The sequence below is a fragment of the Alternaria conjuncta genome, assembly GCF_024043145.1.
Source record: "Alternaria conjuncta strain BMP 0040 chromosome Unknown scaffold_14, whole genome shotgun sequence".
Classification (NCBI taxonomy): domain Eukaryota; kingdom Fungi; phylum Ascomycota; class Dothideomycetes; order Pleosporales; family Pleosporaceae; genus Alternaria; species Alternaria conjuncta.
The window spans coordinates 718,431-731,417 of record NW_026250103.1 but is presented as its reverse complement, the minus strand read 5'-3'; the positions used below and the strand labels follow the sequence as shown (position 1 = coordinate 731,417).

The window sequence follows — 12,987 nt, the reverse complement described above, 5'->3', positions numbered from 1 at the left end:
GTACTCCAGTGGTGAGGGCGAAAACATCAGGGCTTGGGTCGGCAAAGTCGCATTGGGTTGCTGCAAACAGCAGAGTCGAGTTGCTTTGGCATAATCTGGGCTCTGGGTATTGGGCTCTCAGCATATATGACGGTTGCTTTCCACAGATGTCGCAAATACTGCGCTAAAAGGAAGCCACCACCTAAAGAAACAAGGAGATACGGCGCTGCCAGCGCCGCCTGAGGCCCATCCATCGGGCTCCCGCGAGAAGGAAATTGAAACCTAGATCCCAGCTGTGGTCTTTTTCGATCCGGTCGTCTTGATGTGCTCTTTGGGTGTGTACGGTGGTGGGTTGGTATGCTTGTGAGCATCCATCTCTTGCCCTGATGACGAGTCCCTCATGACGCCGTGCCCTTGCTCGGCGCTGGCTACCTCAGCAATGGGCCTGCCCGCAAGTTCGCCCTTCGTTTCCATCGGTGCCGTCGGCTCGGTTCCTTCGTAACGGCGTTCCGTAGGGATGAAAGCATCGTAGTATCGCGGCATTATGAAGCCGAGCAGGATAACGATTATAGTGATTATGGACAAGATGAATCCGGCAATCATCATTGGGTCGTACCGTAGAGTGTGGAATTCGGGGAAAGCGAAGGAGAAGATGATGGCGAGGACGGGTCCACTGAGATAACGGAGGAGGAATGGCATGAAGGCTGGTATCGTCCAGTTCTTACCCTGGCCAACGATGACGTTCAGGTCGCGACGGAGTTGGTTACCCTGCCGTGTTTGTTAGTTGACTGAAATATCAGGGTCTTTTAGTTGGTTCGACTTACCGAGTAGAAGGCGAGGAACCAGAACTTCCGAACGAAAGTATTCCGGTGCCAGAAAGACGGCGCTCGCGCGGTGGGAGTCTTTGCCACGAAAACAGCAATTACAGCCATAAGGAAGTAAAAACCGATACCAGCACCGGCGCCTGCTCCGGGTCGGCTGATTCCGTGCGCGAGACTGATACCAAAGACTTGGCCGCCGAAGAAACCAACATTGTATATGACAAAGGCGGGCAGGCCGGTTTCCTCAACGATGTCTCTCCATCGGTACACGGTCGTAGCGCTGGAAACCTCGCTCCAGACGACAAAGATTAGAGCGACGTTGTTAACCCAGCGATCAATACCATCGAGGAGGTAGTAGCCGAACTCTGTGCAATATGGCAAACACCTAATTCGTCATAGTCAGTTTGCAGTTCTCATCCAGTAAGCGGGAAGTCATTGCTTACATCAAGAATGAGAGGACGGTCAGCGCAGTAACCACGACAGGTCTCGAAGCCTTGACCATGCCAGAGTCGCAGATAAGCGTGACAACAACGTCAAGCATGACGAAAGCTGAACTGAATCCGAGCACAATGAGCGTGAAGAATAATAGAACGGCCCAAAAGTTCGCTCCGGGCATCTGCAGCACCGCCTCAGGCAATGTCAAGAAACCCACAACAAAGGCGCCGAGTCGCTCGCCATCCTGTGGCCACCTTTCGAGAAAGCCTACAACGCCAAAGACGGCGAATGCAGCGAAGTTTTCGAAAAGTACGTTGCTACCACAAATAAGACAAGCATCCATTACGGCGTTAGCGTGTTTTGTGTTGTAACTGGCGTACGACGTGAAGTATCCGAAGCCGATACCAGTGGAGAAGAAGACTTGGCCAACAGCTGTCTGCCACACGACCCCCGAGGCGAGTTGATCGCTCCTCCAAGTTCTCCAAACAAGAGCAACACCCTCACTCGCATTGGGAAGAGACAGCGCTCGGCCAACGAAGATGATGGTGGTGACGATGGGTAGTCCCATGGTGAAGTATACGACGCGACCGGTCATGCCGACTCCACGGAAGATGGATATCCAGATCAGGAACCATACAAAGATACTCCAGCCTACAGTTGAACCGATCAGAGCCCCGTTGGGATAACCGGTGAATGAAGCTACGGAATTGCCATCCGGCGTTAGGCTTCCCTCGTTGATTGCTCCGCGCTGAAGAACGTCTTTGTAGTAGAAGTCCTCGATGCGGCCTTCCCATGGCAAGGGACTCGTGAAACTTTCTTGGAAGTATCTCATAATCCTGGTGACAAAGTAAGCACAAGCCGGACGTCAATATTGTTTGGAGACACTGCATACCATGCCAAGTTAACAGTAAAGTACTGGACGACAAGGAAACTGACGATAACAGGCCCCATACCGACTCCTTTGAGACGGCGGTTTATGTTATTGACTAGCGGCAGATGGTTAGCTGGTATTCCATACGTAATCGACACATGAGCTGTCTTACAGGCAATGACGGTACCACCACGGTACGCTTGACCGATTGACACTTCTAGAATGAGCGCCGGAATAGCAATGAGGAAGACTGCCAGAAGATACGGAATGAACCATTGTAGGCCATAGTTGTTGTACAGCACACTCGGGTATCTGAGCAAGTTTCCTTGTCCTGCGCAGCCACCCATGGCAGCGAGCAGAAAGGCTGCTCTCGAGGGCCATTGGTCACGGCCATCTTCGCTTTTCGAGGCTTGAGGCGCCAAATAGCTGCCTATCTTTCGCAGGAATCGCATCGCCATCTTGTATGAACAGCTATCTTGCGAGAGTTGAAGTGAGGTGTAGAAGGCCGGGCCTCAACAAATCGGAATTATAGGGATAGAGCAACGATCCCAAATCGACCTTTCTTCGGGAGACTGTGAAATGTGGGCGGACCTGGCCATTACATGTGAGAAGTGAAGTACTTTTGTATTCCGTTCAGAGCAAACGCCCCACTACGTCCGCCAAGATCGTACCTGTCTCTTCAAACCCACGTTCGGTTGCTGTTGGTAATGGGTTGCGATTTCCCTGCATTTCCCAGTTCACATCGCATGGTTGACCCACCCGATCCTACACCGGGGTACGACTACGGCAACCCCGACGTTGGCAATCGCCATGACACAAAACAAGCTTTTCCTGCAAGATGGGTTTTCCTCCTGGCAATTCACAAAACCTCATGGGACAAGAACATGGTTTCCAGTGGCTCGGCGGGGGCCGCCGTTGAGAGCCAAGCTTCCGCCGGGAAGGGTGTGGAGAAAAGCTCATCGGCCAAGGCCTGGCGTACGTAAGAGGGTTGGGGTCGAAAAGATTCCGACAAATCATATTCTGTCTACCTGCCGAGTTCCGCGTGCCAATGCTGGGCGTAGCTCGGTTCCGCCGCAGCTGTCACGTCACGATCGCTCCTTCTTCCGCATTGATTCGCGCTTACCATTCAAGCAATTCGAGTGCTTGTGAGGAATCTCAGCCTCTGATGGCGTGCTCAGGAACCATCGCACAGGGCGAGAGTGAGTCCCTTCATCCAACGTGCTTTCGTGAACAGAGAACTGTGGCAAGGCCAGACAGTCCCTTGCGATAGCCGACATAGCCGACTTAAGGCGTACCATGCGACCCGCGTCGGACGCGTTGGCTGCGCGTAGGATGCAAGTGTGGTGAGCCATGCTTCGCAGCACGTCGGCAACAGTGGGGCAGCCCACCACTTCGGTAACATATGCAGTGTTTGATCTGGGGGTGGGCCTTTTGAGTGATATCATGGACGTTGGGTGATGTGCTCCACTCGAGTACATGACGGACGAAACCTGCAGACTTGTTGTGGTTGATGTGTGGAGCCCAAGCCGAACGTTGGGATCGTGCACTTCGAGGCGATCAGGTGTCCGACTCGTGCTGTGCCTCCCACTGAAGATGTTTGACCATGGCCTTTTCCGCTTCAAGCTCGGCTTCAAGTGTGTTGATGCGATATGTCAGCTCCGTAATCTTCGCTTCCTTTGCCTTGACTGTGCTACGGCTGACGTCGCGACCTCTCTTGTATCCTTCGGCGTTCTTGGCGTGTCGAACCAGCAGAGTTCTGAGCTCGTTTTCGGTAGAGTCTGCGAGGCGTGTGCTACTGTTCTGCAGCAAGTCAAAGACGTCTTTGACGATGTCGTCGTTCACTGCATTTCTGAACCGATTTGGGGTGGGGGTCGCGTCAAACGAAGAAGACGGAGTTGCGGTCTGATGGTGCTCGTTCGCATCAACGTTGGACGAAGGAGTAAAGAGAGCGCCCCCTGGTGTTGGGTGTCTGGGTGCGAACGGGTTGTCTCCTGGGGATCTTCGGTCGGTTTGGGGCGTCTGCAGCCCATTGATTCTGGAGCTACTGCCTGTGTCCATCTGCCATGGGAGCTTCTGTCGTTTGGGTACAGGGGTCGTGAAGTTGGTCGTCCTCGCGGCCTTGCTCGGTGTCTCTGCCTCGACCATGGCCTGGTTCAGATCATCATCGTTAACCTGCCCGAGGCCATATTCGTCATCGAAATCATCGTTGCTAGGTCGTGTTCGCTTGCGACTTGATGCGGTCGGGTTCGTTTCGATCGTGTAAGGTGGTGGAGGGGAGGGTTGACGTCGGGAAGGCGTGACTGGGTTGGTGGGTGCTGGGTTGGCAGGGCCGGGTTCGGTGCGAGAGTTGTTTGCGAGGGCACTCTGCTCCCTGGCATGCGCCTGATCATCCCACAGAAAGAACTTGCATCGGTCCTCGGCATCCTGAGGCTTTTGGCAAGAGCGAACTGGGGCGCGTTAGAGAGCTAGCCCTTGACCAGTAAAGTAGAAGTAACATACACCATCTTCCCTTGTTCGGGCCTGCTTTCTTGGTTTCGAAATGTACTGCTGGCAGTCGGGGATTGCAGTCGCCTAGTCGTTGTCAGTGGTGCTCATGTCTTGTGGGAATGTTTGGACTTACAGTGCCAAACACCGTTCAGGAACTGGCCCTTAGGTGGCCCGCCGCCGCCGCTACGTCCTCCTCTAAAAGCAGACATGATGATTCAGGGAGGATCAAATCGTGATGATGTCAGTGTTGGTGCGATACTAGTGCGGAGGGTCATGTTTGTATCCAAAGTAGACAGAGGTGGCTGGTAACAAAGCAGCGGCTGGGGCTCTTGTGGTCCGAGCTCGAACCCTGGCCAGCGGGGTGTGAGGTCAGGCACCGCACCGCGTTCCTGGGGCGAACGCTCCACTTCGTTCCCGCCGTATCTCGTATTGACCACTCGGAGAGTCGCTGGCCTGGATGTACCTGCAATCAATCGTCGACAACGAAATTCAAAGTCGACCCTTTTACTGCCGTTGGCCCCATCCCGGCTTGGACACGCGGCCGCCTCCGCAGCTGGAATCCGGACATGTTCTCGACCATGGCCCGATGGCTCCCCTTTGGCCTTCTGTCCCGCATCCAATCCCGCCCACCTCGCACGCTTGGCTCCCATCCCGAGTACTACCATTCACGATAACCATGTCCTGTGCGGCTGTATAGATGCCACAGCGAGATTATTGCTCCACCTCTTCCACATATTAGGCATACTGCGCTCGCCACAAACATGCTCATCCGCTCAGCGCGACAGATACCGCCGTCGCTCCTCGTCCTGCTTGTCTTCCTCGTCTTCCTGGGTTGGCAACTCAGTCAAGGTCCGAGCCATGAAGAGCCTCCACCGCCGCCGCCTCCTCCGACCAAAGAAGATAACAGGCCGTCACGGATCGCCGTCGTGACGTTTGTCACAGATCAGAGATCTTATCTCCATCTCTCGCTCAAGAACAAAGACCGTAAGCTCAGCCTTGTCGGAAAATTGCACGGAATGAAGCTGACGCGTAGACACAATAGACTATTCGCGACGTCATGGCTACGACTTCATCACCGACTTCGAAGCGCATTCCGAGCCGCGCAGCCCCGTATACTGGAAGTTCGACATGGTAGAGCGGCTGGTCAAAACCAACAAATACGACTGGATATGGTGGCTAGACTTTGACACGCTCATCACTGACACCGGAGTCGCAGTCGCCGACGTAGTCAGAGACGAGTTGGAAAAGGCTGAAAATGCGAACGAAGTCGACTACATCTTCACACACGACTGCAACGGCCTGAATCTCGGATCCTTCCTCGTGCGCGCGCACGACCGATCGCTCGAATTCGTCCGTCGCGCACTCCAGATACGCGACGAAGCTGAGAAGAGTGACGATAGCAAGAGTTATAGCGAGCAAGACGCCATGGTGCAACTGCTCAAAGAGCAACCATATGTCAGCAGACATGTCGTTGCGCCGCAGTCAAGGCTGAACGCCTTTCCAAAGGACATACCCTGTTTCGAAAACGAAGAGGGCGAGTGGAAGCCGGGCAAGTTCGTCCTGCACTTCGCGGGCGCGTGGGCACATGTCAAAGGTGAAGATCCCACGGGTCAGCTCATGAAGAAGTACGAAAGAGATATCATATGGGGCAACTGGAAGGAATTCTATTAATGGTACACATGCGAACGATTTCAGATGTGTTGGAGTTTAAGGACGTACACGATATCCAGGGTCATCATTCTTTCCATGTACTGTCTGCCCTCGCATTTGGACCCTCAGACGGTAACAGCGCAGTGTTATCTATCATTTCAAGCACACGACGCATCCATTCATGTCATGCCATGCACATCCAGTCTCGCTTTATACCAGACACCTTCTCAACATCACGACCACTATACCATGAAATCACGGTAGCGTAGGAGTTACATCAAACACAGCGAACAGTCTTTTCGTGTTCTACACAGTGGCACAGCCTTCAAATCTACAACTGACCGATCCAGAACGCAGTATATATCGGCGCCGCCACCCATTTCCAAGTCGTCATGTGGATGATGTTGAGTGATTTAAGATCAAGGATCGCGGGCGCGAACGCCTCGCCATCGGCCGAGGTGCTTCGGAACACACATGAAAATCTTTAGGAGGAGTTTTGGAGAAAGGCCTCAATGAAGAATGCATAAAAGGAAGAGCCAGCGAGGTAGTTATAATATACCCCCCCGGTCCGTTCAAGCGCTGTTCCTGATTCGTTTACATGCGCAGGCACATTTGTCGATTTGGTAGGACTTTTTGTTCCACACCCGCTCCAGCCATGGCATCACCAGACCTGCTTTTGGAGTTCCGCCCCACATCGCACCAAGGTTTCTGGTTTTCGAGTAGACGTGATCGAAGAAGGCCAGGCCAGCATCAGACGACTGTAGAGTTGTTTGGAAGAGCAGCATATGAAATCCAATTCGAACTTTTTTGCACGACATGGTTCCATAGTCGTGCGATTTTGGTAATCTTGCCGCAATGTAGAGGTATAGGGAGGTAGAGTGAGGATGACGAAGAGGTGGCTTTATAGGCGGTAGAGCATACCAAGGGAAGGAGAAGCGGCACATCGGGGGGTCCGCTTGTGACTTTTTGTTGACAGTACGAAGTCTCCCTCACATGTGATCTCTTTGCGTTGGCTTCGATTTGTACGTTTTCGAGACTTCCCGCAGAAGTTTCACATATCGATATCAGCAGTAGATTTTGCTCATATCGATAGAGACTATTGCACGACAAAGCATCGCCATTTTTTTCTTGGATTTTGGAAGAGCAGGAGCAGCAGACAAGGACATGCCTCCTCGTGCTATGGATTTTGGAGGAAACCGGAGCCATTTCTGCGCTGCTTGTTTATTTTAGAGAATAAAGGGTGGTAATTTAAGGGAGAAGGAAGACTGAGCTCGTGTTAGAAGACTTTATACCCCACGGTGACGACCTGGTCACCGTTTGATACCGCTGACATGATCTGTATCGCGTCTGCTGGTGCCAACTAGCTAAGAACACAGAAGGGGTTTTCGAGCACCATAACTGTGTCGTATCATAATCTCGTTTTGCCGCAATTTCACATGGGAAAGACGTGGAAAGGAACTTTCTCAACACATGTACACGGAATTGGCAAGTTTGATCTGCGTCGAAGTATCTGAGGCTCGCGCTCTTTGACAAGAGACATGCAAAAAGGCGAGTCTTCTTTTGGGGTGACATGATGTTGAACTCGTTATAATAGAATAGTGAGCGGAATTGTGCCAAATACATTGACTGCTATCCTGGAACTCAGAGCGGGAGTTCAGGCGCGAAGCCATATCAGTGCAACTATATGGTTTTAGAGGTACGTGGAAGGTATTGCCCATGAAACTGGGAGCGATAGAAGATTCTGCAGAAATTGCGGTATTGATATAGCCAGTCCAACTTGCGGCAGTCTGCATGGCTTGAGTCCGTAGTATTTTCAAGTCGAGGAAGACTCAGGAAACATGCAGTGCCTCGAATGCAGTTTTTGTCGTCTTTTCGCAGCCTGGTCCATGGCGAAAGGCAATCAACTCTTGGTACTTTCTCTCAGTCATGTGGGCAAGAGATGACATTTCGGTATCCAAGGGAATGGCAGAACCATTTCATGAGTCCGAAGTTCTTTTGGAAATAAGCACCCCAACGTGTGATGAAGGAAGAAACTCCAGCAGATCCATGAGACGTTTATATAGGCGATTTATTACAGTCGCCCTCCCAGAAAGATATGATTGATGGTGAGTTTCTTCGTGTCTCTCATAGACCCATATTGTAGAATTTTGCGGCGTATGTCTGACCTTGTTGACGACCAGCAAACTTCGGAATTACACCACATGGTCCATTTTCGCATCCACTATTTGGTATAACCACACGTGCTTCTCCAGCGCCTTCATTGTATCAGACTCCTTCCCAGGGTCATATTCAGGTTGTTGTATTGTTTCAGAAAGCCAGCGAAGCAGCCATGGGCTCACCATTGCTAGCTTTTGGGTCTCTCATCCCCAGTAACTTTGCGTCTTTTGCATAATCCAAGGAACGGGCGTAAGATGAAAAGTCTGGTAGAAGCCAGCAGCCGGGTTTATATTCGGTATCGCGAGCGAGAAGACAGACATGTCTCTGCTGCTAGAAGGCTTTTGCTCTCACGGAAACATAATAGTCATCTGCGAAGATATTGCTTCGCAAGCAAATGCCACTCTCGTCTTCACATGATAGTCCCGGAATATCGTTTTGAGCATCGGGGCGAGGAAGCACAGCAGCGGACATGTGGACAGTCGGATTACGTTTCAGAGAAACATCCGTACTGCGGAGTATATTTTGGTAATAAAATTGGCGCTGTAGAGGAATAGAAGAAAGAAGTCCAAAGCCTAGACTTTATATAAGTGGAAGGGAAGCAGAACTCTAGCTCATTGAGGGTACATGTTGGCATCCAGATGTAGTGGAGGTGTTCCAAAGTCTTAGCGCGACTTTCTATTTCTGAACTCGAAGTCCATAGCAACCAGAAACATGGTCGGATGAACTGATGACTTTTGGAGATCTACTCAGACAGACCATGTTCTGATAGTTCGAGTGTTCCTGGAGCGAGCCATCGAGTATAACCTCGTGGCTTTTTGGAGAGAGATATTGGGCGATTTGTGGAAGAAAGCAGGAAGGCGAAGTTGACAAGGCTTATATACGGCGATAGCTCCGAGAACGGCTTCCCCGATCATCGCACCATACTCGGCTTGTTTTGGAGCCGCGGGCCAGAATTTTCAGACATTCTCAGACTGCTCGTGGATTTTCGGAGGAAGTCGACGCCGCAGCCATGTAATGAAATCGTGCATATTTGATACTCGGAGCGGCGAACAAATCATCGTGTGCATCCGGAACTGTTTTGGACAGACATGGAGGCGAACATCGTACTTTTGGTAGCAAGAGGTTCTGGGTAAGAATAAGAGGAAGAAAGAGAGAGCCGCGAAGGAGGCGACTTTATATCGTGGAGCGCAGATCTCCAAACCGAAACATGGCAAGTTATCTCGTAGCTTTTGAGCGAAGCCCACAACATGTCATTTTTCGACTATGATTTCGTTGGTGTCCAGTAAAGAGGGCGAGAGGTTTGAGCCAAAAGCGGAGGCACTTCCCATAGCATCGTGTTGATGTAGTTTTCGGAAACGAGCAACATCAAATTCTTTCCACGAGATTTTGAAAGGTAGAACGATTACCGGTGTGTGGAAAGAGTAGAGAAGAGGAACCGGCCGAGGTTTATATAGACCGTAGTCGGTAGCAATGCCGAACATGTAGAGGTCTTAGGCCGTTTTTGATTGCTGTTATTGCATGCCACAAAAGGCTTCCAGAGATTATGTTCGTCGGCAGGGAACGTCGAGAAACACTCCGATCGGATTCCATGCTTTTTGGTGGAAGAGCCGAGGAGCAGACATCTTTCGATAGTGTGCGATTTTGAAAACCAGAGCGCGCCATGTCAATGGTATAATGCTGTATTGACAATTGATCGGTGGACCGTGGAAAACGTAAAGAAGTCGGAAAGGGTTTGGAAGATCTCCACATGCCGACGCGGAGACCATAACGCAAGATGACGCAAGATTGGAAAGTTTTGAGGAATATAGGGAGTGAAGTTTTCGTCTGCCCCAGAACATGGAAAGTTTTGATAATCTTTTTGGAGAAGGGCAGACATGGCGGAACATAATCCACGTTTTGGTGGAGGAAAACGAACAGCACATGGAATTGTGTAGCCGCCTTTTTGGAAAACAAAGTTGTGGCTTTTGAATGGAGGAGAAGGGTAGAAGGGAGCGAGTGAGAGGTATTTATACACTACTGGAACACGAGACGATGGAATACTGCACGTGCTATGGGGTGACTGAATTCCAACGAATGCCATCATGATCGCTATTGCGACATCAGCAACGACCTCAACCTACCCGCATTGGCATAATGACGTCCCATTCTTCTTGCCCATCTGCTCAAGCTGTCGCCAGTAACTTCGTCGCTTTGTCAATCGCCTCCTTCAGCCAGACGTTCCACTCGAGACACAGCGTCAAGTCCCCGTCTTGCAGTGCTTCCATACTCGCTGGCAGCATCTGCGCTTTGTACCCTGCATCTTGTCAGTCAACATCCACAATACGTCCTTTGTTTCTTACCGTCATCCCGATTTGGCGCATACAACGCGTTCTTGTAGAACGGTCGTCCTGGCAAGCCTTCTGCTCTCACAAACAGCCTTTGCACATCGCGCATGATGCGATTTGCCTTCTCTACCCTCACCCCATCCCCCAAGAACTCTTTCTCAGCCGTCCGATCTGCGAAGTCAGATGCGACCTGTTGAAACGTCCTCCCCGCAGCCGCGAGCTCGTTAAGCTTGATCTGACGTTGAAGCTCACCGCTATCCGGCCTTCCCATCGTCTCTCCCACAAGCTCGCGGATCCAGTAATTGATGTTGCGGGCATAGGCATCCATATCGAACGGGATAAGAGCATCATCGGCTAGATGATACGCCAACAGCGTAATGAACTGCCCCACAGTAGCGTGGATACTAAAGTCTGGATCAATCATACTCTTCATCCAGTGATACGAGTCGTAATTGCTATGATAGTGATACACCGGCGTCGTACTACTCGCATCCATTCCGAAGTCCAGCGCACCGATACCCAGTTGGAGAAAGGCAGTGTAATCGCTCCCACTTCCCAGATTGGAAAAGCCGTTGTCTTCGGGGCGAAAGCGGTAGAGGTCGTACCATGCGTCGTAGAGAGTTCTCTTGCCGTAGACGACTTTCTTCATGACTTCTTGGGCAAGGGTGCGGAGTTCGGGGGTAGACCCTGCGCCGGGGAGGGGACCGGCAACGCCGATGTCGACATTCAGGTAGGTTATCGCTGTGGCAGCGAGCCAGGGGGCGTATTCTTCGACCCATTCTGTTGAACCGATGAGGGCGTATTCTTCTGCGTCCCAGGATGCGAAGACGCTAGAGAGGAGTTAGCTTGGGGTGAATTGGCAAGGTCTCGTAGTCTTACATGTTTCGACGAGGCACCCAGCCAGTTTTCTGCAGCTCTCCAAAAGCCCTTGTGATTTCAATCATGATAGCTGAGCCTGAGTTCGGATCAGCTGCTCCGCCGACGATCCACGCATCTCGGTGGTTTCCGATGATGATAGTCTCGTCTGCGTTCGTCCCGTTGATGATGCCGACAACGTCCCATATTGGCGTGATCTTGTCTTCCATGAAATTGGTGAGAGCAAGAGTAGTGCCTGGTGCAGGACCAGTGCTGTATGTTGCAGCCAGACCGCCGATCCATCCATCACGTTTGATAGACTTGCCTGATACGCCATACCCGTCCAAAGCCTTCAAAAGGGGTAACGCATCGCGGTAGGATATGGGTAGAGATGGAATCTTGGGAAGATTTGGTGGGTGACTGACACGCTCGACGCCGGGCTTTGACGCGTATCCGGGAGTTGTTGGATCACCGGGGTACTGATTGATGGACGCGACGGACCCTCGTTGGACAGAGGAAGGCTGGCGTGCTGGACCATCTGCTCGAGGTTAGCTATGCGCACGTACGATAAGCAAAGTACAATGGAAGTCATACTGGGGTATGCAACCTGTCCCTTTGCCACCTGTGGCCCATCATCTCCAGGATCACTGAACATGACGACTCCAATCATGCCATGTGCTTCGGCATTGCGGACCTTGACGCCACGAAACGGCCCTCCATATTTTGCAAGGGCAATCTTGCCTGCCAAGTTGATATTGGCCGCTTCGAGTGCAGCAAAGTCGTCTTTGTGGCCACGACTATGAGATATTAGCAAAAGTCGTTCATAGTAGGATGATGGGCAACTTACCCAACATAGACGTACTCGGCTTCTACCTGGCCAGAAGCTGAATAGCCATGGAATGCTGGCAACGCTTGACTCTGCGGGTAGGTTGTCGTTTCGTCCTCCGGTAGGGCATCTTCGTACAGTTGAGCCGTGTGTTGAGTGGAATTGCCCGTCTTCAGGACCAGACTCTGCTCTTTCGGGTAATTGAGGAATACTTCATACTCTACAAGTGAGGCAGGTACCCCATTCTCTGTCCACGTCTTCGCGGTTTGCTCCGCCATGGATTTGTTGCGTCCGGCAATGTGGTCGCCATGGGTGTAGTAAGAAGACCACGTATCGATAAGAGCAGTTGAGAAAGATGTGTGTAGGATCTTCTCATTCTCATTCCATACCGGTGGGAATGGTGCTGTCTGGCGAGGTACTAGAGGAAGTTGTTGTGACTGCTGGCCGAGATCGAGGCTGCGCAGTTCTCGTTGGCATGCTGTTGTCCGTTGCACGGCGGTCAGCGCAAGAAGAAGAGTAAGTATCATGATTGAGTGATATTTGTTACTGATGGAGTTGTGCTGCAGGCAGGTAGGTACCTAG

General features: G+C 51.6%; 4 protein-coding genes across 4 annotated transcripts; 1 reads left to right on the top strand and 3 right to left on the bottom strand.

Moving 5' to 3' along the window:
• Nucleotides 1-261: 261 nt before the first annotated feature.
• J4E85_008867 (uncharacterized protein) lies at nucleotides 262-2,453 on the bottom strand (the record flags this gene model as incomplete). Its single annotated transcript, XM_051473091.1, has 5 exons — nucleotides 262-747; nucleotides 804-1,185; nucleotides 1,244-2,071; nucleotides 2,128-2,221; nucleotides 2,279-2,453. The coding sequence occupies 5 exons, from the start codon at nucleotides 2,451-2,453 to the stop codon at nucleotides 262-264; spliced, it is 1,965 nt and encodes a 654-aa protein (XP_051323311.1).
• A 1,210-nt stretch (nucleotides 2,454-3,663) lies between these two features.
• On the bottom strand, nucleotides 3,664-4,802 carry J4E85_008866 (uncharacterized protein; the record flags this gene model as incomplete). Its single annotated transcript, XM_051473090.1, has 2 exons — nucleotides 3,664-4,553; nucleotides 4,727-4,802. 2 exons carry the CDS (start codon nucleotides 4,800-4,802, stop codon nucleotides 3,664-3,666), a joined length of 966 nt encoding a protein of 321 aa, XP_051323310.1.
• Nucleotides 4,803-5,354: 552 nt separating this feature from the next.
• Nucleotides 5,355-6,264, top strand: J4E85_008865 (uncharacterized protein; the record flags this gene model as incomplete). Its single annotated transcript, XM_051473089.1, has 2 exons — nucleotides 5,355-5,577; nucleotides 5,627-6,264. 2 exons carry the CDS (start codon nucleotides 5,355-5,357, stop codon nucleotides 6,262-6,264), a joined length of 861 nt encoding a protein of 286 aa, XP_051323309.1.
• A 4,298-nt stretch (nucleotides 6,265-10,562) lies between these two features.
• J4E85_008864 (uncharacterized protein) lies at nucleotides 10,563-12,932 on the bottom strand (the record flags this gene model as incomplete). The annotated part of the gene is made up of 5 exons (XM_051473088.1): nucleotides 10,563-10,693; nucleotides 10,740-11,554; nucleotides 11,604-12,117; nucleotides 12,174-12,376; nucleotides 12,427-12,932. The coding sequence occupies 5 exons, from the start codon at nucleotides 12,930-12,932 to the stop codon at nucleotides 10,563-10,565; spliced, it is 2,169 nt and encodes a 722-aa protein (XP_051323308.1).
• Between the last annotated feature and the right edge of the window lie 55 nt (nucleotides 12,933-12,987).